This window comes from Gallinula chloropus, assembly GCF_964237585.1.
Source record: "Gallinula chloropus genome assembly, chromosome: 11".
Classification (NCBI taxonomy): domain Eukaryota; kingdom Metazoa; phylum Chordata; class Aves; order Gruiformes; family Rallidae; genus Gallinula; species Gallinula chloropus.
In genome coordinates, this window is record NC_140096.1 from 19,049,357 (window position 1) to 19,076,600 (window position 27,244).

The 27,244-nt window shown below is 49.2% G+C and overlaps 1 protein-coding gene across 1 annotated transcript; it reads left to right on the forward strand.

The window, feature by feature from the left end:
- Positions 1 to 448: 448 nt before the first annotated feature.
- PASD1 (PAS domain containing repressor 1) lies at positions 449 to 25,498 on the forward strand (the record flags this gene model as incomplete). The annotated part of the gene is made up of 20 exons (XM_084269016.1): positions 449 to 480; positions 1,625 to 1,779; positions 2,546 to 2,637; positions 4,453 to 4,542; positions 5,464 to 5,584; positions 6,565 to 6,678; positions 7,336 to 7,454; positions 8,257 to 8,339; positions 12,029 to 12,135; positions 14,937 to 15,084; positions 17,068 to 17,149; positions 18,987 to 19,110; positions 19,850 to 19,959; positions 20,383 to 20,469; positions 20,759 to 20,917; positions 21,427 to 21,630; positions 22,432 to 22,631; positions 23,377 to 23,469; positions 23,940 to 24,147; positions 25,328 to 25,498. 20 exons carry the CDS (start codon positions 449 to 451, stop codon positions 25,496 to 25,498), a joined length of 2,499 nt encoding a protein of 832 aa, XP_084125142.1.
- Positions 25,499 to 27,244: the final 1,746 nt, after the last annotated feature.

Genomic DNA, 27,244 nt, shown 5'->3' on the forward strand with positions numbered 1-27,244 from the left:
ATTTCCCAAAACAGGACCAGACCTAGTGCTGCCTGGTGCAGACATCGGAGTCAGATTGTCTCCTGTGCAGATTTGCTGAGGAGATGCTGATTCCCATACAGACTTCAGTGCTTCAGCAGGATTCCCCAGCCCGTGGTAGAGGGGAGTGCAAAGGCAGGCTGGGGGGCTGCTGGCTCTTCGTTCTTTCCCTCCGAAGTCACATTCCTTCTAGCTGTATGTTTGGGTGTATAGCAATGGTTTCACTTCTCAAGCCTCAGTAGCTGACAGAACAAGCAAGAAACTGGATTACAAAAGTGGAGTTTGGGAAAAAGAAGCTTGAAACATCCAGGAGGTCATAAAGGACAAAGCAGTAAGCTCCCTATTCCGATATCCTCCGATATCCAACACCAAGTCTCAGTGAGTCCCTCTGTCTTTTCCTTCTAGGGCCCTGTGTTGTGTAAACGAACTGATGGATGAAGATGAGAAGGACAGGGCAAAGAGGTATGAGGGGATACACAGAGCACAGAGAGTGGAAGCTTTCCAGGGAGCGAATTGTAACTGCTGTGTTGTCCAGTGCTTGAAAAGGTCAGGAGTCCTGGCCTGTGATTTTAGTGGCACTGTGCAGTGCTACCCACCTGGGCCAGAGCTGCCCGTGAAACTGGGCAACTAGTCCTGCTTTAGCATAGCTATGAGAGAGCTTCAGAGAAGCATTTGGCTCAGTTCTAATGAGTCAACACACAAGAGTGCCAAAACAGACATGGCTGCAAATGTAAATGCTGGATCAGAGAACCTCCAAGTGCCAACCTGAATATGAATGGAAATGCTTTCTGCATACCACACTCGGTCTGGATCTCAGGCAGCATGTAGCATCATGAATACCCTTGTAAAGAAAATTAATTACTACTGGAAGAGGTTGTATGAAAATAGGGTTATCTCCGATAGGAGATTGGAAAGAACATTTTGGAAGAAGCTTTCTCCTTAATTGTTTTTAAGAGAAGGGAAATCCCTAATAAAACATTCATAAATTGTATTAATGCATGCTGGGAACCAGTCTGTGGTTTCCACAGTGCTGTGGTTTAACCCAGCAGGCTTCTAAAACAACTACCTGGCCATTCACTCGCTCCCTCCACTACCAGTGGGATGGGGCAAAGAATTGGGCAAAAAGAAGTAAAACTCATGGATTGACATAAGGACAGCTTAATATGGCAGAGAAAGAAGACAACGATGATGATGATGATGATATACAAGTGATATGCAGCACAATTGCTTATACCTGCATGACATCATGCTGTATGGAATATCCCTTTGGTCAGCTGAGGCAGCTGTCCTGGCCATATCCACTCCCAGTTCCTTGTGCACCACCAGCTACTCACTGGTGGAGTGTGGTGAGGAGCTGAAAAGTCCTTGACTTGTTTAAACATTGCTGAGCAGCAACCAAAGCATCTGTGTGCAGTGTTCTGCTGCAAGGCTCCAAGCACCAGCAAGGCACTTACCCGAGCCTAATTATAAACAAATGAGCAGTCCTAGCAGGGTTTAGAAACTTGTATTTAGAAGTGTTCTGCTGGGGTGGGACCATTTACCTCTCCCTGGGTTGAGCTGTAGGTCCTTCATGTTACTTAGTGGCGTTTTTGCTTCTGTCACCCAGGGCATCACGCAACAAATCCGAAAAGAAGAGGAGAGACCAGTTCAATGTCCTCATTAAAGAGCTTTGCACAATGCTGCAGGGCCACGGCTACCCTCTCAAGATGGACAAGTCCACAATACTGCAGAGGACCATCGACTTCTTACAGAAACAGAAAGGTATTGGAGGGTCTGGCCTGCTCCTTTTGAAGGCACTGGCTCTGCGTCTGCCCAGCAGCCAGGTTCTGCTCAGCAGATGAAAACTCTTTTTTTCCCAGGGCATCTAAGCCCTTAGGACATGGACCTAAGTGAGGGGCAGAGTAAGGCACAGCAGCTGGGCTCAAAGAATGGGCTAGGTTTGAATACAGTGCTGAGCAGTTAAACACGGGTGTGCTTGTAGAGGTGACGAGCTGTGTCCTTCTTTGTGTGGTGACATCGCTCTGTTTCACTTGCTGGCCTCTGTGTCCCCTGGCTCACTTTGCATGCCCTCAAACAGAGCAGGAGGGACGAAGAGCTGAAGAGCAGCACGCAGTACGACAGCCAGGAGAAAGGGGTTTCTGTCTCTCCTGTTTTAGGTCTCCTGGGCTGGGAGATGGCTGGGTGCAGCCTGTCCTGCTGCCCTAAGCAGGACCTTCCTGAAACGGTTCCACAGTCACTGATACCCTCTGCTCACAGTGACTCTCAGCTACTCTGAAATTAGCCCATTGACCTTAATTTTTGAAGGATTTCTTCAGACCACCCAAAATGTTTCTCCTTCCTTTTCTTGATTTTGTATCATGATGGCATGGAAAATGACTGTTGCATACAAGAAGTCTTTGTGCAGAGAATGATCTGAGGATGATTTCTCTGAAAGCCTCTTAAAAGGAATCTAGTGTTACTTGAAAATGAAAGAGAAAAAACCCCAGTAGCATGAGTCATGTTGCTTTTTTGATGTTTTCTCTTTAAGAAATCACAGCACAGACAGAAGCCTGTGAGATTAGACAAGACTGGAAGCCTTCATTTCTTAGCAACGAGGAGTTCACCCAGTTGATGTTAGAGGTAAGAAGAAATTAAAGCTGCATAGATTAGTGAGAAGTAATCAGTTCAGCAGAGTAGTTCAGAGAGATAAAGTTCCTTTTCACCTGTAGGTCCCGGTGTTGATGTTAATGATTCCTACGCTGCTGGTAGGCGTAATGCAAACCTGATGGAAACCAAGGTTGTGCTGAATGCTCTGCAGACACAGAATTTAAAATATGATTGCTTCTCTTCAAAGATAAACAGCTTCTCATTTAGGAATGAAGACCAATTCGGCCCAGATTTGGCCTGGCAAGAGAGGAAGAAGAGAATTGCCCTTCTCAGAAGTGCCACTAGAGCTGGCGTTTTCAGCAAAAACTTGAAAGGACTTGAAAAAAGCGTAGCAGCTCTCTTCCTCCCACATCCCATTAGCCAGGCAGCGTTTGCTGTGCTGCCTGTGCTGCTGCAGGCTGTGCGCAGCTGTACGTGCGCTGTGAACGCTCTGGATTGCCTTGACGTGCGTTCAGGAGAGCGGCTGTGGGAGTCTCACCCCTAAAATGCTAAGCTGATCTAGAAACACCCCACGAGCCTACATTTTTCCTTTCTTAAGGATGTGACTTTAGGTTTGTGCTGCGAGGATGTCTCCTACCCTGCGTGGGCAGCTGTTGCTCTTTGCCCCACCAAAATAAGGGTGTATGCTGGGCTGAGCTGGGAGGTGCTGCACTGTCTTAGTTATTCCTTTTCATCAGGATGTCATGACTCACCTCCCTGGAAAAGTCTGTTCATTCTTTCTGGGAATTTCTCTCACCAAACAAGCTGGTTTGTTCCAGCTGAATCAAAACAAAGTCCCCCCCTTAGAGGTGGCCGGGGAGAGAGAGCCCTTTAATAACTTTTGGCTTGCTGGAGTAGGTTAGACTGTTGACCAGGTTACTCCAAATCAGTGGTGTTTTTCCAGAGAGGGCTTATTTTCAGCCAAGGCAGAGAACAACAGTGAGGTTGGGGAGATGGCAAACGCTGCATCTTTGGCTAAAGTGCAGAGCAGACTAACAGTGTCTTTAGAAGAGTTGGGTTTGTGCACGGTGCTGCCCAGAGATTAAACCTCCCAGATCTCGGTAAGCGTTAGAGAAGAGCAGGGACAGACACTGGGTCAACGATAGAAGATGTTGTGAGGAATAGAGAAAACCACAGACAGTGACTTAAAAGGGAGAGAGAACTTGGACTCAGGACAGAAACCACTGTGAATAACAAAGGGGAAACAAACCAAACTTAAAAATTGTTGTGCCATTAGCCTAATGAATGAGTGCTTTAAGCAAAATAAATAAGGCTTTAGATCTTGTCTATATTGTCCATAAACTGCTAAAAATACAGCATTGTGTAATTTTTCTATCTCTGCTCCATCCGTCCATCCATCCATCCATCCATCCATCCATCCATCCATCCATCCATCCATCCATCCGCGGTGCTGGGTTTGCTGTGATGATGATATCTAACATTGCCTTATGCACCAGCTTGGTTAATTATTGTGTAATGCAGAACACATAATGAAGTGACTGAAGTCACTCAGATTGTGTGGGTGTAGAAATTCTAACCATCGCTGTCTTGCTTCATGTTAAATAAATGCTCACTGGGTGAAAAATACAAGTCAATTTAATATTAATGAGCAAATATGAATATAAGAGGAATGTTGAATTAGCATTAGTAATTTTTATTTTTCCACATTAAACTATCATTTCTGTAATTGATTTATGTTAGGTTTAGGCTGTTAGACGGATCCCCAAAGACTAAATTAGCCTATTATATTTTAAATTGTTCCCTGGAATAATTCTTTTTCCCCTCTTTTTCCTTGCCTTCTATCCTTAGGCACTAGATGGCTTTCTCATTGCTCTTACCACTGATGGGATTATAATTTATGTGTCTGATAGTGTTTCGTCTCTGCTCGGACACTTACCGGTAAGTTCTGACAACACAGTGTGGTGAAGAATCATTCTCCTGCCTTCACGCAGCTCTGTCCATCACTGCAGGGCTGGGGGTTGGTTTTGGTCAACCAAAGAGCCAGCTGACTGTGGGTGGGGGGTAAACCAACAAACTCTTAGGGAGTTTCTCAAGCTCCTGTGAATGACAAATTCTCTGTCAGGGTTATCTTAAACCCCCCCCCAAACCTAAGCAGAATGTCCCTGTAGCTCACCACTTGGCCTGGGTGGTGTGTGTTGCACCAGGTATATGGAAAACCGTATGCCTGTGAAACCTCTGTGTGCTTCTCAGGTAATTCAAAGAGTATTTCAGGACTGAATTCGTGCTCTTTTAATGTTAAACCCATGGTCTTTAGTAACAGGTATGTGGCGGCAGAGTTTTCTGAGGCACCAATCGTGCTCTATGAAGGCAAATTTGAGCACACAATTAACCTGGCCAAATGTCCTGATGTGCAAAGAAACAGATATGTGCTGACGTTTTGGTTGAACCCCTTTAGTCAGGATGTGTGGGTTTATCAGCACTGCAACACTTGCAGGTCCAGCTGATTTTACCAGATGTTCAGCCTAGAAGACAAATGGAGGATGTGAGGAGGAGCTCTCCCACTTCTGTCTCGTGCTTCCAAAGGGAAATGGTTCAGATTTTCGTTCTGAGATGATACTTGTTGCCATGTTGAATTCCTGTGGTGTCGGGGTTTCTTCTCCAGAGCAACCTCTGGGAGCCACTCAGCCTTTTGCAAAATAAATAGCAACCCCTGAATAAAATAACCTAAGGGTTATATTCTGCCCTCAATCCATCTGTAGATTGACTGGGCCTCCTTGTCTTAAGCATCCGTGCTAGATGTGGGCGTGTGGTTGTGTCAGGCTATACCACTGAACATGACAAAGCATTCTTTTGTATCAGTCAGATTTGGTGGACCAAAATATATTAAACTTTCTGCCTGAGCGGGAGCAGAGCGAGGTGTACAAGCTGCTTTCTCCACATGTGCTCATGACAGATCCTGTTGCAGCTGATTTTCTAAACGGTAAGCTCTGCTCTTGTGTGTCGGTCAGGGAAGCTTGCCAAAGGCAAACAGCTCCCAGGGGAGCCTGCACAGGGCTCTCCAGCTATTTAATTCTCCTGCCTGCCACTTCTGTTTTGCTGCAGTTAGTATTTCTGGGGTTTAATTCTGTATATTGTCTAACGTTCCTACATGCTCCCTGTCCTTAGGAAGCTTGCATGTCTCAGGGCACATGAGAAACCCTACGTGTGATATAAGCAACAGCCTTCCTGTCTGAACAGTCCATCTGGATATCTATTGCTGTCCCACCCTAAAAACGTCCCTTTCTCCCAGAAAATGTCCCCAGCACCAGAACAGGCAGCAGCATCTTCCTAATGTCCCCCTTTCACTAGCCCTGTGGTGGGAGCCCCCTTTCCCAGTGGGTTGGCTGTGACTGGGCAGTGCTGGCTTCCCCTCTGTCCTGCCCCGCAAGCATCAGTGGGAAGGGGCAGCCCTCATGCTGCTGCTCTGCGCTGGCATTGCTTTCCCTGCAGCTGGAGACCTCATGGTCTAATCCACAGAGTTCAGACCTCGGGCAGAAGACTGAATAAGAGCTTGGCAGGATGCCCTCCACCGTTAATGGAAAGGCTTAGGGTGACTCCAGTGCCCTTTGGATCTGGGTCGTACTGAGCAGTACTGCGATATCACTTGAGAGCTTTGCCTGAAGCCGCACTCGCGTGAAGTCAGAGGAGGATACTCCTGACCGATATTGCTCCGCGGCCAATAGTGGAGTGGCTGTAAAGCCCTGGGGGAAAGGGTGAGGATGCACTTCCTCAACCAGGTGATCGTTGCTCCTAGTAGTTACACATTTACTTATGGGTACCAAGAGCATCGCAGCAGGGTGTGCTCAGATAACACAGCAGCAGGGTTGGGATGAACACCCAGGCAGACTCAATGTGTGGTGCCTGCTGAAGTGCAGAGTTCTGGTAACACTGGTATGTCTCCCTCTCTGTCTTCCATTTCAGCGGAAAAACAAATAGAGTTCTGCTGCCATTTAGCAAGAGGCAGCTTAGATCCAAATGAACCCCTGATGTATGAATATGTGAAATTTGTAGTGGATTTTAAATATTTTACTCATGGTAAGTTGCTGCTCCAGTACTTTACCCCCCTCCCCTCTCTTGTTTAAATTGTGTGTTGATCTGTAGCTTCCTAAAGGCCTTGTTTCAGCTGAAAATGCACCATAATGAGCAGGGATGAAATGACCTTTGGCTACGTTGGAGATAATTTTCATATAAAAGTGGTGAGGAGGCTGTTGGTCAGGAGGGTGCACTCTTCTGCACACTGTGCTTAGAGAAGTGATACCAGACTGATCCTACCTCCGTCTGACCCACTGCCACTTACTTGTAAAGCAGCCTGCTTATTCAAACAGCCAGTAAAATATGCTATTCTGTTTCACTTGGGGCAATCCAATGACACCCTTCAAAGATTCAGTAGTTTGAGAAACCCGTAAAATCTTGAATCTCACGAATGTTGAGCTGGAGAAAGGCTGACACTGAGACCATAGCTGCATGCTTCTTATGAAGCTTCCCTGCAAGCCAGGGGTAGGTGGTTACAGCCGTGTTACTTGGAGCCTGAAGAGTCATGCTTTAAATAACATCAGCGTGTATCAGTGTGGCATCGCCTCCTGGGTAGGAGGAGTTTGTTGCTTGGGTTTCATCAGTCATTGTACCTGTCTTAACATGAAAAGAAAGCTCTCCTTCCTCTTCATCTTAAATAAATTGTCTGGTTGTGTCTAGTGCCTACACCCTCCTGTAATGGCTTTGAGTCAGCTATCGCACGAGCTTTCAGGTCAGCCACAGAGGAGCAGATTTGCCTCGTAGCAACTGTTCGTCTCGTCACACCGCAGTTCTTAAAGGTGAGAGCTCTGTGAGGGCGTCCTCCCTTTCACACAGGGGTGGGCTGGTGCTGAGCAGCTGAGCTGCTGCTGGTACCCGGAGCCGTGCGCTTGGCCGCTGCCAGGGGAGCTGCGTTGCAGGTGTGTTGTGCTGAGGGCTGGCAAATGAGAGAGGCTGTCGCTGTGTTTGTGAGCAGGAGGCAACGTGAAGTATGTGTTTTGGGAGGTCGAGATACAAAGCAGGAGGTGCTTTGGGGGAAGAGGGTGGTCTCTGTTGATGGGGTGTCTGGGAGCGGTTGGCCCACGAAGCACCGAACAAGCCCTAAACTGCTTGGTGCAAGAAGGCCACCCGCATCTTGAAGCGCTGTGAACACCGTGTTTCAGGGGCTCTTCCTGCTGCTCTGTAAGTGTCCTGTGGCGCGGTGCAGTGACGACAGAGATAACGACCTTAAGCACTTCTTGCTCAAGAGAGCATTAGCCAGCCCGGTTCGAGGCTGGGCCTGCTGCTGTCATCCATCTTCAGTTACCAGTATTTACAAAAAGCTGGGGAATTTTGCTTACAGACTGCAAGATGAGGCCCTCGGACTATTTATCTTAGCTCTGAAATTCAGCCCAGGGTACATTACTCAGCCACTTTTCATCAGTTTATGCATCCATAAGACAAGGTTTATACATTCCTTATTGGAAAATAAGTCAAGTGCTTTAAAAGCACTGTGTTTTCCTAGGGTTTGTTAGACTAAGAAGATGCATCCTTGGTCTTGATAGAGGGCTGCTTCTGTCATCTCACGGAATTAAACATCTGAATGTGCCAACTGTTTTGCAGGAGCTCTGCAACGTTGAAGAGCCATGTGAAGAATTTACATCGAGGCATAGTTTGGAATGGAAGTTTTTATTCTTGGACCACAGGTGAGAGATTTGGTTTTAGTCACTGAAGAATAAACTCACCACAGTTTAAAAATAGAAAACTTTGTGTAGCTGTTGCCTGAGATGCAAAGTAGAAGAGCTCTCACGAAATGCGACTGAGTAAGGATAATACTCTGAACTTACTCATTAGGCATCCTTAAATGATGTGGTCTTTTCTTACCTGCCTAAAATATGGTAACCTTATAAAGTGGTGAGAAAATGCCCAGAAAATTGTCAGACTTCACCAAGGTGTTAGGTCGTTAAAACTGAGCAGTGCAGGTCCTGTTCCCTGTCTTGGATTAGCTCCTCTGTTTTCCAGCTACAGCTTCCAGGAATCTTTCTAAATCTCTTTCAGTGTCAATAAACTTTTTTATTTTCACCTTGGGGAATGATGGATTTTATAAAAATAAATAAAAAGCAGTGGATTAGATGATTTAATAGCAGATAAGTTTTTGACAGTACCATATGGTGGGCTAGGATTCAGCTTGGTGAATGCAACAGACTGGAACCACTTTATTAAGCTGATTAATATAGGATACATCTTCTTCAAAAGAAGCTGGGGGGGGATGTTCCCTCTTTTACTGCTTTGTATTTGACGTGTATGCATAAGCACCTTGCAAAATCCTACCCTTTCCATTATCCCTCCCTTTGTAAGCTGTGCAAAGGTAGTCATTACTAGAAATAGTAATAATAAATAGGGCTGCAGGGAAAAAGGGTATCTGGGAGGAAAAGAACCCTAAATATCACCTGCACATTTAGGACAGGAAAGAGAGAGAGTGAATACAAAGGAATAATAACTTGGGTGTTGGAACTAGATGATCTGTAAAGTCCCTTCCAACCCAAACCATGCTGTGATCCAATGATAGGGTAAACAAGGCGTATACCTCACACATTGTACCTTGAAGCATGAAGGAACTGAGCTGGTGACAGCCCTATGGTTAATGCTGTGTGGTTCAGGACAGTCAGCTTATTATTCAGGTTGTCAAGATCTTGCTGGAGTGACTTTGTTAGGCTTTAATTGGCCTGTCCGATAATGCACATTTTCAGAATCAGGTGATTAATGTTAAATTCATAAAAGAGCCCTAAACCCCTTATTTCACTGAGCTGGTTTTCCAAAGGGCTGAGTCCCAGCAGCTCCTGTGAATAAGGCGAGCAGGAGCTGCTTTGAAACCTATCAAAGAGTCTTTTGATGAATCTGGGTTATGACTCAGAGAGGAATCTCTCTGTGCTGGGTGCTCACAGCCACTCTGCTCCCTGATATTCCTGGCGAGCAAACCGTTGTTACTGAGGGTAAATTAAGCTGATGCAGATGCTGAGGCAGAGTTTGTGACAGCTCCAGATGTGAGTGGCGAGCCCAGACCCCAGAAGGAGCAGGGAGATCGTGTAGGCAGTCTCATTAAATCACCAATTCAGACGTCGCCCCAGTGCAGCCCACAGGACTCTGGTCTCTGGTTGCTTCTTGCTTACTTGTGTCAGGTCACAGCACCTGGCGCTGAGGTGTGCCATGGATAGGGGAAGAGGCAGGAGCTGGAGGAAGCACTTCAGAGATCTGGATAAACATTAGAGAGCCAGGAAAAATTTGTATTCTGGGTCTACACATAAATCCGTGTAGAAGCAGCAAGCCTGTCAACTTTGATGATCCTCTATTTCTCTTCTGTGATATGGTCCTCTCCTTATTTTCCCTTCATTTATTAGAAAACTGCTCTCAAAAGGCTCTCTTGCAGACTCTGTTTCCATTTGCACAGCGACTTGCAGGCCTAAAGGCTGGAACTTAAGCTAACGAGACACGTTCATGTTGTTCCACGAGCAAGGCAGCTCCTTGTCAGATGGCAGACGAGGAGCATTTTGTGGTTGCTTTCTCACTTCAAGAATTCTGGTGAAAGTCGGGAAAGCATAATGCTTTCCTGATCAGCTTAAATGTTTATCATCTGATGTGCATCTGAAAGACATTATTGTCTTGAATATAAGCATGTCTTTAACGATAGGAGAGTCACTGGCACGTGCTGCCAAGGACGGACTCTTTAATAAATACTCATATTATCATCATTAGCAGAAATCTGGGTCACACGAGGGAGAGGAACACAGTGCTCTGTGAGAAGTTGTGTGGATAGATAAGGCTGTATTGTGGCAGAGACTGCTGTGTACTAAACGCACTCTGTTTCAAGAGCTTTGCCATCGGAGAGGGTGGACTGGCTCTTCCAGCCAACCGTGTATGCTGGGCCTGGGGAGCTCCTGCTAAGACCTTCCTCTTCTGGAGCTGCTGGAGAGCAGGTCCCTGGCTGTTCTTCGTTTCCCCTCACAGTTGTGGGAAGAGAGAGAGAATAGACCCACCTGGGCTCTCTTTAGTGGGATAGTCCGTGCTTACCATGTCTCTGAAGAGTACAAATGGTGAGCTGGGTCTCTCAGGCAGGACAAAGAACTTCCCATGTTAATATCAAGAAGACTTGGGATCAATCCATGCAAACCTGAGTGTATTTACACTTAAATCATGTTTTACTCATATTCTTAGTCGCTTTATGGCATTTGCCTCCCTTACGAGGGACACCAAGGGAAAGGCAGCAGGAGAAGCACATTGGATAGGCAGTGACACCTTCAGCCTGCCCCTCTTTTGAAAGGTTAACCATTTCACTAACCCACAGCCACCTTGCTCCAGAGGAACGTGCTAAACTTGGCCAGTGAGCCTCACACTGTCAGCAGGACCAGCAGCCAAAACAAATAGGTGGAGCCATGTTAGCCCAAGTCCTGCCTCAGTGGTGCGAGCAGGGGCGGGAGGCAGAGGCCTGTGTGCTGATATGGGGATTAGAGGCAGAAAGGGTGCTTTTCTCCTCACATTTCAGGGTTGTTTCACAGTCACAGGCTCTGCTGAGGCTGCACACAAACTCAGGCTTGTTAGGACACCTGACTAAAAAAAAAATAAATTAAGAAATCTCATATTTTGCCGAGTAAATGGAAAATCTGTGATTGATGGGAGAATGTCAAGTAAGCCGCTGTGGTGTGCCCACCTAAGCACTTCCTTGATTCCTTCTCTACCTGTCACAGAAATAACAGTCATAGCCAGGATGACAGAAATAACCGAATAACAGAAATAACACCAGCCCTGTGCCTATTCTTATCTTTACGACTGGCACAGAAATGTTTCCTTCGGCTTATAATTTCCCAAGCTTTTCCATGGGAACAATTACTTTTCCTTTTACCCAAGCTGGTCCTGACACACATTGCAGCTTCCCACTTAGTCTTTCTTCTACAGTTACTACCCAGATGACATTTACATCCAACCTACTGGATAATTTTACTCGAGCTCCAAGTGATTACGCACACGAACAGCCGTAGCGTTTCTCAAGCTGCGTGTCTCACGAGCGTGCTTAATGAATTGAGTCACTCGCATACGTACATGCCTTTCTCTACACCCACATAATGAATAGGCTAGGAAACAGTAAACACACACCTTTTCATTTTCCCAATTTTTACCTCTCCCTTGCTGTTGTGGTTTGGTGTTTTTTTTTTCTTTTCTTTCTTTTTTTTTCCTCTTTTATATGGAAATACATTGCTGTGCATATGAAAATCCATTCCTGATTTCCCTGCCAAGTGAACATGCGTGATGGTTTTTGTTCCTAGTATTGCAGCAGATCTGCTACCAGGATGTCAAAGTGTCAGGTTCTGTGCTCACTGCCTGCCCTTTGCTTCCCTTCTAGGGCTCCGCCTATTATAGGATATTTACCCTTTGAGGTTCTGGGAACGTCAGGGTATGATTACTACCATGCAGATGACCTGGAGCTTCTTGCTAGGTGCCATGAACACTGTAAGTTTCTCTCCCTCTGCAGCATGCCTGTCTCTGATCTCATTTGTCACTCATGCAAAAACTTTTACTGTTGTTGCAAAAGGTGTCTTTATCTGGGGCACGAGGGAATTCCCTCTTCCCGTGACAGACTGTCGCAGCCAATGCTTACCTGGGAGGCTGAATCCACGCCGAATCCCCTCAGATAAGGAATTCTCTGTGCAGGTTTCCCACACTGGCAGATAATTTGTTTGAGCACAGGTTGTCTGAGAGTGAACTGAGATTAATCGGTGGGAAGGCAGAACTTTGCATCCTCTGTCCCCAGTTTGCGAGGGCAGCCCCAAACCCCAGTAGTTTTGTCAAGTGTGACAGTTCCTGGGATCTTGCTGTTCCCCTGAGCTCCAGAGTCAACTCAGCACACCAGCATGCCTTCTGAAAGCAGCGTTTGGGCTGCCTGCCTGTGCAATTGGATGTTGTGATCATCACTTACTGTTAGTAAAACCCTCCGGGAGATTCAGGGTCTTCTTTTAAATAGAAAAGTACAGATTCCTCATGGGTGAAGACGTCTTGGTTTTGGTTGACCTGGAAGTAAAGCAGCGAAGTCCAGTTTGGGCTGAAGTGTGAACACCAGAGCATGTCCATGAAGTTCATCTTTGCGCAAGGTGAAATGCTGTGTGACCTGCAGGAGCCTGGGAGGAGACAGGGCAGAATGTACACTTCACCCCAGCATTGCAGCAGTGCCCAGACCATGAAGCACCATGTCCTGCTGAAGGCTGGAGCTGACCTGAGGAAGAGCAAAAGGTGGCAGCAGACTCAGACTACTCTGCATTGGGGTGCTTTGCCTGCCAGACGAGCATGTGGGATGTTCTATCCCCAAGACTGTTTCTCCATTTTTGTTACCTGTGCTTCAGACTGAGGTACTGAGCTGGAATTAGGTCTGTCCTCCAGCACTGCCAAGCGCTGTGATGGAGAGTAACGGCACACTTTGTAAGATGCGTCTGGGTAATCAGGTATTTTGCCAAGAAATATTACTTGAGGGTTTCCTGTTGGGCAAACTCTGTTTGTCTCTCTGCTGTCTCCATTTAAAAGGAGAGTGTTTTGTCAAAAGGAAACGAGGACACCCCAGAGAGTGGAGAAAGTGGGATTCTGTAATTACTCTGAGATGCAGAGCAGCGTGATGCAGGGATGCCAAGAAACTCCACAGCCCGCCAGCTCGCTGGAGCTAGACTAGCTGCTGTGTCTCTACATTGCAAAGCACCCCCATCTTCACCACGTACCCTCTGCCACTTACACGTGTAAGATGCTAAAGGAACTCATAGCAAGTTGAGAAAATGACTTCTCTGAACGTCAAGATTTCCTGTTCCACTTTCCTGCCAGCTTTTGTGCCCTGTCGAGGCAAAGTGCTGGTGGGAAACCTGCGGCAGAGGAGGGTGCCCGGCCGAACGCGCAGAGGAAGCTGTGAGGGGGCTGGATGCAAACTGCATCGAGTGCAGCCAGCGTGTAGATGGGAATGTTGAAGGGGTATTTTAATTGCTGTCAGGTACAGAGCTTTTTAGTGTTGTTTGCTTAAAAGGCCATTCAGACAGAAGTGAGCTACTTAACCAGATGATGTCCTTTCTGTAACGTGTGGGTGCAGTTTGACGCAGACGCTCTGTATGTTGAGAGCAGGGTCAAATCATTCAGCAGAGAATCTATTTAGTCATTTATATCCTACACAGAGATGTCCTGTGGGGGACAGGTACTGCGTGATGCTGAGAGCTGCAACCCCCCTGTTGCTAGCCATGGATCTCCTCTTATTCATTATAAGAGTTATTTGCACAACACACCTGAAGGAAAGGATCTTTTAATCTTACCATGCAGGGGACAAAGTAAGATGCTGGTGAAGTGACTTATAGAAGTTGCTTCAGCAAGTCTCTGCCAGGACTAGGAGCTGAGTGATCCCCAGCACAGCATGTTAGCCAGCAGTCCTTCACTAAGTGCTTTGTCTAAAGCCCACCACTGTTAATGGGATTGCTACCATAGTCCTGATATTTAACAAAGTAGAGGTGTGCAGGTGAGTAAAAAAAAATACTTGGGTTAGTGTGGCTTGGTAAGTTCCTCTTCATCTGGCTGACCGCTCTACACAGGCATCTTGTCTCCTGTGAAGTGAAATGGGTTTGCTTAAACCACGCTCATGTTTTACTTATTAATTATGGGTATTTTAAGTGAGCGTGCTTCATTTTTTTATTCTCAGCAGTCTGGGAACAATTAATGTGGTTATTTAATGTAGTTCTCCTCATTATTTTCCAGTTGTATTACATCACTTGAGATTTTTCTGGACATACGGTGATAATATGTACCAGGTCTGGTGTGTCTAGTTGATCTCTCAGAAGAAAACTCTCAGTTAAACTGCTAAAACTCCACTAACACGTTGGTTTGTGCTGTTACTAGGATCTGACTTCAGAACACCCCCAGCCTTTGAAATGCATTGTCCTGTACTGGTGAAAGGCCAATGCTTTGTTTAACTAAAGTTATTTATGCCTATTTCAAAAGAACCCGCAAATGAGTAATCAGAATGTAGCTATCTATATAGTTACACCAATTATTAGTTACAAGAACAATTGCAAAATAGCAAACTGCAGTCTTGAGACTCAGTGGCAGAAAAGAAACTGATAATAAAACATCAGTACATGGTTGTCCATCGTCTGTCGTGTTATAATAAAGCCTGCAGGAGCTGTTTTGGTGCAGCAGCAGAGGCGAGTGGGGCCGAGTGGTTTGTCTCATCGCCTCTGCACCGTGACATTTCTGCTTGAAAGAAATTGTTTCCTTCTTTTATTGTTTAACAGTGATGCAGTTTGGAAAAGGAAAGTCCTGTTACTACCGTTTCCTGACCAAAGGCCAGCAGTGGATATGGCTGCAGACACACTACTACATCACCTACCACCAGTGGAATTCCAAGCCCGAGTTCATCGTTTGCACTCACCTGGTCGTTAGGTAGGAGCAGGCACCCAGCCCTTCACAACCTATGTCCCGTGCCGTCACCCAGTAGTTTTTCCTAGTTCTCTTGTGCGTTAGCCAAATATTTGCTGTGCAGACTGACGCACTCAGATGGTTTGTAATTCCATAAAACGATTATGACAAGGAAGATGGGGAAAAACATAATGTGTTTTCATTACTCTCTGGTTGTTGGGTTGGTTTTTTTCTTGCAACCGGTCCAAAATCCTGGAAACCACCGTTGGCCAAAGTCTGTCGGTGTGTTACGTTCCCCTCGTATCCCTGGCGATGACGCAGCCAGCTGAAGAATCAAAGCCCGTAAGAATCAGAGGGCTTTATGGGCATGAATGGGTTCACACATCTCCTACAAAACCTGTCGATGGGAGCTTTAAATGTTTATGACTTGAAGTTCGTTGCTGTTGTGCTTGCCTGATTCCTCACCCGAAATTCAGCCCAGGATCCCCCTCTAGTGGGAAGCTGCTTGTGATGGGTTGCGAGGCGGTTGTGCCTTGTGATTCACACCTTCTGGAGGCGAATCTGCCCGACTGCCTCCGCTGCCTCCAGAAAGGTGGGGTCAAGGGTGAGAAGATGTTTACCGAAGGGCTTGTAAAAAAAGTGACACACTGGTTTGCTCTGCTGACTTGAGTAAACTTGCTGCTCACTGCGTCTTCGCTGTCAGGAAGCAATTTGTGTGTTGCTCCCCCTTTTCAACACTGGTGAGATGGGTTTCTTCCCTACATTCTGAAGCACAGACTGAGAACACCTTACATTGCTAAACAGGTGTGATTGGAGCTGTGTGTGTGTGTGATACAAACTGCATGTCAGTTGTTGTCATAAGCAAATGTTAGAGAGAGAGCGATTGCTTCTGAGTTGTGCTGCTTCCGCCGTCCTTTAGGGAACTTGGCTTCACTTTAAGCTCTGAATTCATTGAGCTTTGTGAATTTGTTTCTTCTTCATGCTCTTAAGCCTAGTGATGTAGTCCTAAATAGATTCTGAATTTCAGTTCTGTCTCACATAGTGAAATGCACGAGTTAAAATGTGATTTCAGGAAAATTCATTGCTTACAATTACATAAGTTCATTTCAGCAACTTCTCCCGCCTCTCACAAAGGTGATGGCCCATTCATATTTCAGCACCCTAAATTCTGGCACCTTTCAGTGCCCACAATCCACAAGTGCTCAGAGAATCTTTAAAATATCTTCTCCAATTTATCCCAACAGTGAATCGTATGGCAGTGTTAATACTTTAAAAGTAGTAAGGAAAGCAAATAGACACTTTCAGAGGCAGATTCCTGTGGATCCTCACACCTCGTGGTGCACCTGGACAGCTGTCAGTTTGTATTCAGAGCTCCCACAGGAATGAGGGATGCTAATTCCAACGTAGCACGCTGCACAGCACTGTGTGCACCCTCATAAAAATGGGACCTGGCCTCCTCTTCCCCAGGGCACTGGCTTAGGTCTCACTGAGCTACCATACAGCATGCGAAAGATGGATTCTTGAGCATAAGCAGGTTAGAGAGTGAATGTCCATTTGCTGTGGCAGTTTACATGCAGAGAAGCTATAGGATCATTTCTCCTCCTGATTATGAAAAAATGGGAATCTCCTTTATTAGGAAAACTGTACTGAGGACAAAGACACCCATTTTCAGTAACCACATGCACTCTGTTTTTAGATTAGGTTAGCTTGAAGGCATCCAGGCCCAAACTTTGTGCTTGGAATGATTAGTGTAGTTAATCATACAGGGTCTGCAGTCCTGAGAGCAGTGGGACAGGGACACTGCCCTGTTGTTTCTGATCTGCAGACATTCAGGGTGTGTACTCATTCACAGATTGCCAGGCTGCACGGTGGTGTCCCTCTAAGCACCTTGTGTGTGAGAGAGTGCACTGTGCAAAGCCTGTAACTCAGCACGAACACTCTGGACGGCAGGACAGTTCCAGTATCCAGACTGAAAAGCTGGATTTTAATTATTATCATTTTTTTTAGTTATGCAGAAGTTCGAGCTGAAAGAAGGCGAGATCTTGGCCTTGAAGAGTCATCAATTGAACTGGCATCCTCTTCTCTAAAGGTACCATGTCCCTTTACAGTTGAATGAGTAGGTGTTTAAGCCAATTTGAGTAATCTTTTACCAATCTTAGGAAATTCTCTCTTCTTTCTTCCCATCTCCTTCCAAGCCTTTAGTTGGAGTATAGCTCCAGCAGACCCTGAGGAGCTTCCTACTGCATCAAGGGTCAGGCATACGATGGCACACTGAGCAGTTGCACTGCTGCTGTCGTGTTGTTCGTCGTCTTTCTGAGCCCTTTACCCAAATGATAGGTTAAACCCCCTCAGCTCAGAAGCAGAGCTGGAGCTGGAGGCCAGATTGCTGCACCTGTCACCCCTCGAAAGGCTCAGAGCACTGAGCGCAGGGCATTGCCACACCGTGCCTGGTTTGTTAGTGCCAGCTCACCGCTGGCACTCAGATGAAGGTTGGAAGTGAGGGAAAAATACCTATTCCAGATTTCAGCTGTTTACACCGTTGGGCAGGATCACATCAAGTGTAGGACTGTGGCCAGAACAGTAATTTCCCTGGCTTGAATCAGTCTGGCTTCCCAACACATCTGCCCAATTTACAAAGTCATTACTTTTGAGCTCTTCCTCTCAGTAGTTTATAAATAAGACCGGTAATCAACTTCATTTCAGGTGGATTGTTGGGTACTTATCATTCCGTTAGCCCCATTGCTCCTCAGACATTATTTTATAGAAGCTGTTTATGGGATGTAAAGGGGAAGCTATCCCAGGGCCATTTTGCGTTTGAGCAAGGACTATATCGCAACCAGCAGCTCCCCTGTCACCACAGGTACCCTGCTGTGCCTTCCTCCCCTTTCCACATGATAGGTGAGAGATTCTTCTGCAGACTTAAGCTGCATCTGTTGGTGTGAGGTAGCTGGAGGAGAGGCAGAGTGACCACTCTGGTTGTTTGATCCTTCTGGAGGGGAGAGAAGTGGGGAGCTCCCTGGGAGGCAGGGGGAGGATCACAGCCAACGTGGTCACCAAGTCCTGCAGGTGAAGCAGTCTGTTTGCCCTAAACCATCTGCCAGATGGCATCTGTTGCTGTGGTGTAACAGCTCCAAGGCCGTTAATATTCACCAGCTTAGGCTCTGCTGCTGTGCTGCCGGGTCCCTGCCTAGAACAGGCTGCTGAGAGCACCGCTCCCCGGGGACTGACGAGCGGGGTCACAGCTCAGCAGCACCCCATGCCTGTCCCCCACAGGACCCATGTGCTGCAGGTTCTCCTAGGGCTGCAGCCCCTGTCCCTGTGCCACTGCACCGTATCTCTTCCCAGCCCTCTCTCTCCATCTCTGCAATGAGTAAAGCCATTCCCCAGCCAGCCCTGCTGCCACCTTCATTCGTTACCTCTGCCACCGCTCCCCACTCTGCCACGGCCACCAAACTGTGACACCCCTGAAGAAATCAGGCAGAAGGAAGCTAATTATAAAAGCATAATTCCTTTTGCACACAAGTCTGTGGGCGGGAAGGTGCCAGATGCCAGAGCCTGGGCACGGGCAGCAATCCCCATGGCGTTTCCCGATGCGTGCTGCGTGTCCCCCACCGCTGCTCGCTGCCAGCAGAGGGGTGGCCCAGGACAGAAGTGGGTGGCACTGCCTGGGGTGCGGTACTGTCGGTGGTGTCTGCGTAGCGATGCCCGAAGGCTTTAGGGGAGCTGAAGGGGCAAACCCAGTACTGCACCGGGGTGTGGTGGTGCGGGGCCGGCCCTCTCCCCACGCTGCCTGTCACTGTTCCCTGCAACAAGGCGGTCAGGGCGGTGGGTGGGGGTCCTTTCCAGCGTTGGGAGGTGGGTGGGGGCCCCCTCCTGCGCCGTCCTCTCCTGCTGACCATCTCCCCGCCGGTGCTTCGCTCCCGCAGAGCCACAGCAGCTACCTGGATGTGGGGCAGTGCGGCAGCAGCCAGGACGCCAGCCGGGAGGCCCTGTCGCTGTCCTCCCACAGCTCCCGCCGCTCCTCACACACCGCCCTCTCCGACTCCGCCTGTAGGTGCCGGCGAGGACGGGGGGCGGGTAGGGGCGGGCATGGGGGAGCGGGCTGCAGGGGGGAGCGGGCTGCGGGGGGGAGCGGGCTGTAGGGGGGGGAGCGGGCTGCAGGGGGGAGCGGGCTGCAGGGCAGGGCACCCCGAGCACTTGGGCAGTCAGGGCGGGAGGGGGAGCTCACGACCAGGGATGTAGGGCAGCAGCGGAGCCGCACCTCCGGGCCGGCGGCATCCCCGCGGCTTGCCACCGGTAGAGCGCTGTGGTCTTTTCCCGGGGCTCAGGGGACAGCGGCGTGATTCGTTAAGATGAAGTAATTGGATTAAGCCCCGAACCTCGCTGACAAAAGTTCCGGCCCGAGGCAGTTCGGTCCCCGATGCTGACCCCTGCAGAAGTGCAGAAGGAGCTTCATCCCAGCTCCCACGCGTGTCCCATCCCCACCCCGGGGCCAGCAGTGACTTGACCAGAGTGCCTGTACGGGGCTGTGGGTGGGAGCCATCCCTGGGCTTTTCTTGAGGTACTTCCCGGGGTAGAGGGGGAGAGCTCATCTGGAGCTGCCTGTGGAGCGGAGCCTGAGATGGGGCGTTAGCATCAGGAGGGAACCCACGAGTCAGGCTGGGAGGACCACGGATGGACAGTCTGGGAACCCAGTTTGACCACATTTGGGTGGCTGCTCATCTGCATTTGCGGAGTTCAGACCCCAGGCACGGGTCTTCCCTGTCACAGTAAGCCCTCTCCTTTCCAGCCACATCGTCCATGCGGCACACGGACACCAGCACACCCACCCGGCCCTCAGTGCCAGGCGGGCAGGTGGAGAAGGCAGCCCTGCGGCTGGCGTCAGCTGGAAGCACTCAGGTGGGTGGTCCCTTTCTGTTGCCCTAAAGACAGGAGCTTGACAAACCTCAGTACGCCCTCAGAGACCCTGAATCCCCAGCTCTGTGTGCTGGGCCTGAGCACGGGATTTCCCGGGGGTTTGGGGCACTGCTGGTCAGCAGAGCTGGTGGAGAGCTGCCGTCCAGGCCAAACGCCTTCTCACACCATGAGAAGGTTTGTACACACAAAAGAGTCTTTATCCAAAAAAGGATGCTGACAGCAAGGATTTTCAATTAGCAGGGGCCATGCAGGAGTTTAAATTCTCCTTTCAGACCCACCCTTAGATCTCCACATGGCGCTGTCTGATTCCTTGCACTTGTTCATCACTGGTACCAGCTGATACCCACACCAGCTCTGCACTAGAGGTGCTATGGACCTGCAGTAAGACAAAGTTTTCATTTCTAGGCCATAGCAACTCCTCAAGCCCCTGGTGAACACCTCCCTCAGCATCCTGTGGCCCAGCCGGTAGTCCCCTCTCAGCACGCTGTGATGGTATGTGGTTTATTTTTGTTAAATGTACGGGCCAGCCTCGGTGGCTGTTTCATGGCTCTTAACTCCTCACTGGCTGGTCCCTGCATAGGAGGGGGACAAGGTTTCAGTGCCCTTTCTGTTGCTGTTGCTAAGATTTACTTTGTTTAAATACACAATTGCTGGGGTTTGTCAGCATCATACCTCCTCTGGCAAAAACTGAAAAGCAGCCACTTTTCTGAAGCCAATGTCCCTGTGAATGGGGGCAGCAGGATGGGTCCTACCCCCTGATCTTGTTCTTTCTTGTCTGCAGCCAGTGTACCACTTTCCGACCCAGCTGGGGATGATGCATCAGCTGAAAGAGCAGCTGGAGGAGAGGACTCGCATACTGCAAGCTGACATCAAGACTCAGCAAGAAGAGCTCCATGTCATCAAGGAGCAGCTCCAGTTAGTGCAGGACTCTAACCTGCAGGTACACGCTGCCCCCAGGGTTCCCAAACCTTTAAGCACACAGATCAGTAACAAAACTGTCAGTGGCAAAAGCATTTAGAAATGGGTGCTGGATGAATTGGTTGTCCGGTCTCACACACAGGAGTAGTGTCTCCTGGGACGTGAGTGGCATCAGTACCTGCTTAAGTACTGAATCAGTAGTTTTCAAGATTCAGAAACAAGTAATCCCAAGCTAATCCAAAGTCTCCCCTGCACACAGACCTTGGTGGTTCGGTGGCTGGTTAACACTGCTGGGTCCCCAGTGCCACTTCAAAACTCAATGGGCATCATGGGTCTGTCATGGCTCTGAATAAATACCCGGGCACAAGCTAACGTTTGATTTTCCGTTATTCATGGGCCACTTTGCCCTTGGATTTAAAGCCCAGTGTTCTGCATGTTGACAGAGACAGCCTGGCAGCTGGAGGTGGTATCTCCCAGGCAGTACAACCACCACAGGAGCTACGACAACTCATGTGTCTCTCTCATTTCAAGATGCTGATGCAGCAGCCCATCCCCGTCGTCTTTAACAACGTGCAGCATCCGAGCCCCAGGAGGCCACCAGCACCGGGGACACCCAGGCAGACCACAGCCAAGAAGTCACAACAGCAAGGCCTTCTGGGGACGAAGCACTACGGTGGCACCCACCTGCCATCACCGCGCCCATTCCTCAGGGACCCCTGTGGCACAGCTGCCCAGGTCACTGGCTGCTTTGTTGTCCCCATTGCCTCCTTCCTGGCTCTTTCCTGATGCTCTTTCCCCCTGGTCCTGCCATCTCCTCTGTGCTGGTCTTAAACCCTCACTGGCATTACAAAAATTGTGTTGACAGTTGTGAGTGTAGAAATAAAGGTCAGATAGTCTAAAAGCACCAAAATTTGGGGACCTCTGGAGCTGTCCTGGTGACTGGAGAGGAACTGAGTGGGAGGCTTGGGCCCACTTCTGTTTGTGATTACAACATGATGCTCGTTCGTCGTCAGGGAGAGCTGTGACCTTGTAACGTGGGGAAGTAGGCATATTTTTAAAAAATTAGGTTTCTTCTGCCCGAGAAATCTTGGAGGGCAGCTTGGAAAAACAAGTTTGTCATCGCTAGACTGAAATCCACTGTATACATGGTCACATGGGAAAGAATTGAGGTGTCAGAAAGCAAAAAAGACCAAAAGTAACTGCTTTGAAGGAAGGATGAGCTGCTTCCCTTGGGGACTTCAAATTTCCACTCCTTCTCCCCTCTTAAGCTGGTCCGTTCTCCCTCAAGCCTTGCATGCTCTGATTTCTCAAGACACCCTCTGCTCCTGCAGCTGGGATCCCAGCACCTGCCACGCAGGAGTAATAAATGGGAACAGCTTGATGGTCCTGAGCAGATCTACTGCTCCTACAGCTGGGTTTGGGGACAGTGTCCTTCTGTTCCTTCTCCTTGTCCCATCTGCACACTGGAAGCAGTTATTTTCGCCTTCTATCAGGGAGCTTAAAAACCTGACATGGGAATCTCTGTCTTCATTCCAGGTGCAGCAGCAGCAGCATCTAATGCGAGGGAACCAAGCCCAGCAAACATGTCTACCAGGGCAGACGAGCATCTCAGTGCCCCTCTACAACAACCCCATGGTGTTTTCCCAAACACATCCCATCACAGTGGCTGCACAGGTGCCAGCTGACAGCAGTGAAAGGCAACCGCAGTCAGACTACAGCCAGGACAGGAGCCTCAGGTAGGAAGGCAGCGCTGCTGCGACCGCCCCGGTGCCGGGACAGAAAATCGCAGTTCCTGGGCAGCAGGCAGGGCAGGCATGTCTGGGCTTGGGGGAGAGGTGGTGGTCTCTGAGTGCCTAGGGATGTTCCCCCCTGAAGACACCTGGGTTAGTGGTGAGCCCTGTGGGATGCAAGCAGGTACCCTCAGGGGCCTGAAACCTTCTCCGTATTTCCATAAATTGTCCATGTAGCTCAATGATCTTGGGACACCTGTGGCTGTCAGAGGGAATGAACAGGAAGAGGTAGCAGGGACAGCCTTTCCCAAACCTGTGTCTGTTTGCTCTGTAGCTCCAGTGTCTTTTCCTCCAGCCAGGACAAGTGCCACAGCAAAGCTGTTTTTCTTTTATGCTGGAAATGTTGTCTAAAACACACATAAGTGCCCCAAACTATTCAACTGCCTTTCAGGGAGGTATCTGCAGACCTTGCCTCCAGGACCCAGCCATTTCACAGTATTGTGTAAGAAAACAAGACAAACCCCAGAGCTCTCACCAGCTGTAGAACCTATTTCTTATGTGAAAGATTTAGCAAGTTTCAGCTCACCTCTGCAAGCACATTAGACAAAGTGGTGTTAAGCACCCTGCTCCATTAGCTTTCTGGTTTGCATGCTTTTGGGGAGGATTTTCAGGGATTTGTTTCTAGAGACTGACAGTCAGGAACTTGGACCTCTCCCTCCCCTGACCGTCCTCTGTTTTAATCCCACCACAGGATGCTGTTGGATCAGTCAATCCAAGCCATGATGCCTGCAGCCAACGGCAGTAGCCAGTCCACGCAGAGCAGTGCCAGCAGGCAGCAAGGAAAGTGAGTCTCTGCTGGCCCTTGTTTTCATGCAGTGTTTTAGCAGGGCACTTTGTGGCACTGAAAATTACTTTGAAAAACTCATATGTGATCACACAAACGCAAAAAGTCCAGGTCTTAAAAGAAACAAAAGCTCAGCTGGTTAGGAGAAAAAGTAATTAAAATATTATTTAATTACAGAGAACTTTATGATGACTAAAATGCTTTGAAAAAGTATCTTTTAACCATTTTCTGGCTTTTGCAAAGCTTAAGATGCCTTAAGTCATGGAGCAGATGGACAGCCTTAAAAAGCCCCTCAGTTTTCTGCAGTTCCAGTCCATGCTTGATTGGGAAAGGGGAAACTGGGGCCTGTTTTCACCAGTCTGTGTGGTTTGACAAACCCTGCTCCAGTCTGGTTCCTGCAGGTCCCGGGTTCCCCTGGGCTGCTGGTGGCTCTGGGTTTGGGTTCTCACCTTACTTTGCTCCTGTCGCAGGTTCGTTGCAGAGCAGCAGGTCTTGCCTCCCCCAATTCAGATGCAACCAATTACCTGCAGTGCTGTCCGACCTCCAGCCCCGTCGCCTGTTTTCTCCCCGTCGCTGATGATCCCACACACCAGCTTCACATCCCACCAGGCAAACACGCCGGTTCACCTCCACCAGTGGCCACAGCAGCAGGTTCAGCAGCACCGTCTCTACCTTCAGGTAATGGAGCTGGAACAGGTTTGTGACGACGCACAGGGGTGGTGTTGAGGTTGGGTTGGGTTTTGAGACAAAACAGGGTTTACTTGACTAATCAAACCTGGCCAGGTGCATGTAGACATACCCAGGTGCACAGCCTCACCAGGCTGGCTCTGCACCCGGTCAGGGACATATTTTCCAAACAACTCAGTTATCGATGTCTGGGAGAAATACCCAGTCCTTCAAACACTGGAGCTCTGACAGGAATCTCCCTGTCGGTGTGGAACACGGTAAGGGACAAGCCCTTTGGAAAACGTGCCTCCTGCTGTTAGGTCTTGGCATTGCAAGGGCTCCTATCAGCTGCCATCACTGCTTTCTTTTAATAACACGACTCTCTGGAGAAGGTGATCTTGGTTTTTCAAAGCACAGCTTTGTCAGTGCACACCAAACCAATGCTGCTGCTGAGGAGAGGGGTGGTTGCAACTGATAATTAATTAGTAAAACACTCTGCAAGACTTGCCTGGTTACAGTCCTCCAGGCAAAGACCAGGAGGAGGAGTTTCAGCTGAAAGGAGCCATGCAGCAGGACTGGACTTAAGAGTAAGAAATGACAGTGCATTGTCAGCAGGTGTGAATGTGAGCCGTCCAGCTTAGGCACAGGCTGCACTGAGATGCTGAGGACTAGTAATATGGACAGCAGAACGATGATGCTGGGGAGATAAATAGCTCCAAGGCAACAGAAAACCAGGCTTTGGTGCCACGGTACCTTTAATGGCTGGGGGTGTGTGTGTGGGAACTAGCAAGTCCAGGTCTTTGGGGTACAAGTGTTGGGATGGTCCATGGACATGGTTGCTCTACCACCTCCTCATCAGTTTCCTGAAGATCCTTCCCATGGAAGATGGAAGTTGCAGATTTTGCCTTGTTTCCAAGCAGCTTTTGAAGGTCTCCATTGCTGCTGGGCTCTCCGTGGGATTAGTAGGACAGACAGTCCTGCTTCCCCTCCCTATGCTCCAGGCGGTTTCGGTCGTACTGAGAGCACCAGCATCCCAAGCTGCTTGTCCACCACCTGTACCCTCCCTGGATGGGTAGAGCTGCCCCTTAGCACTTGGTACTCCACTCCTGCGTGCAAGCCTCAGCTTCAGCCCTGCAGCAGAGAGGTGGGCGATAGGGCAGGTCTGACTTGTCAGGTTTGTGTCTCCTGACAGATGCAAGGTCCTGAGCCGGTGCCTGGGGGTCCAACGCAGCGCGTTTTCCAGCCACCCCACACCCCACAGCAGAACCCCCTGAGCTACTTCCTCCACCCGCAGCAGCAGAGCCGCCACGCTCAGGGCCAGGCCTGCAACCTGCCGGACCTGCCCGAGATGCAGCTGCCGTGAACGCCGCGTCCGGGAGGCTGGGACCACCTTGGCTGTAGCCGCTCGGCGCCCCGCGCGCGCAGAGGGGAAGACGACGCCGTCAGAGCACGGGGATGGGTGAGGTCAGGCCCGTGGGAAAGGTGGTGACGGAGGGACGGTCCCCGCCGGGGGCAGATGGCTCCGGGGGCACCTCGTCGGTTGGGATTTCCAGGCAGCCGGTCCGTGAGGCTGCTCCGGCAGCTGTTCGCGCCCTTGCCGAGCACCGCGGTACAACTGGGAGGCGCCGGCTTCCCGGCTGCGGGGAGGTTGTTGGTCAGGTCGCCGTGAAGATGGCTTTGCGGCGGAGAAACCCTTTTCCATTCAGGACTTCGATGCTGAAAGTCACTGTGAATTCAAGCCCGGCGCTTGGAGCACACACGCAGACTGTAGGGATCCGCGGGACGCCGCCGGGTCAGCCTGTACATAACTCCTGTCGCTGTCGTAGATCCCTTGTGGATTTATTTTTGGTTTGCCCCTTTTTTCTATACCTCAGCCCTGCAATGTATTTTTGTTCGTTTTCCAGGAGATTGGATAATGCTGCTAATTGACATAACACCACTTTTGCCTGAATTTCTTACTGTCGGTATACCAGCTCACCTCGCAGCTAGTGAGATACTTGTCCTGTTTTAGTTTGGTTAACGAGTGCAGAGAAATTTATATGGTTTTTACTCCCTGTAGCCAAATATTTTTCAGGTTACAGACAGAGAATCCTTACTCCTTCCTTCTTTCTTTTACTTCTGTTGGTTGTTTCGTTTCAAGTGCTGTAGTTGTGTGTGTTTCTGGACATCAGAACAGAGGAGCAAGCTCAGAGCAGCGTTACGACCGCAAACGTTGTGGTTTTGCCAGGTCACGTTTCAGTTTGGCGAACCCGAACCGCGGGCTCCCGGCGGCGCGGGCGCGGTCACGCGCCCGCAGGGTCAGCAATAAAGCGTATTTTTGTAAAGCGTCGCTTTTTACCTACATGTTTATATTTATGAATTGAAAAACAAACAGACAGAAAAGGTTTATTCCTCAGTGGGTGTATAGTTCAGTGTCCCTACTGTTCGTGTCTTTCCAAAGGAAAAATCCAAGTGTCCGGTTGTTGAGGAGTTAGTAGCTGGTTGCTGACTTTGGGCGCTGTTAGAGCCCGATCCGAGGCGGGGGTAAGGCCGGTCCTACAAGCTCTGCAAGAAAGCGGTTAGGCAGCACCAGGTCCAGCACCCAGCAGTTGGAGCTGGTTTAAGGAAGCTGGTTTAACCTTAAGGGGTAAGGAAGGCTTAGTTGGTAACTGCTGTTAAGCCCAAGCAAAGCAAAGGCTCTTTCTTTGCCCTCCCCCCTTTTTTTTTTACTTTTAGCACTTGCTTTTTCTCCTGTGCAAGCTGCTTTTTGGCTCTTCACACGGCTGCTGTGGCTGGATGCTGGTGCTGAGCTGGCAATGCCCAGCTGCCCTGAGTTTGGAGGAAGGGGGGCACCGGGAAAGTCAACGTGCAGAACAGATGGGGATGGCCAAGGGTACTCTCTCTCTAGCTGGAGAGGTTTCATGCCATAGCCACAGCCACAGCTGGAGCTCGCTCAGGTCCCTCAAAGGCCACGCACACGCAGATGGACGTGTTAGCTTTGGGGCCAGACACAGGGCAGAGGATCCTGATGAAAGGGGGTTGGGGCAGCCTCACTTTCTCAGCCAGCTCAGGAAGGAGACAGGAGCATGTCAGCTCTGCCCCAGACATGGTTTTGGGTGCTTCCCAGCAG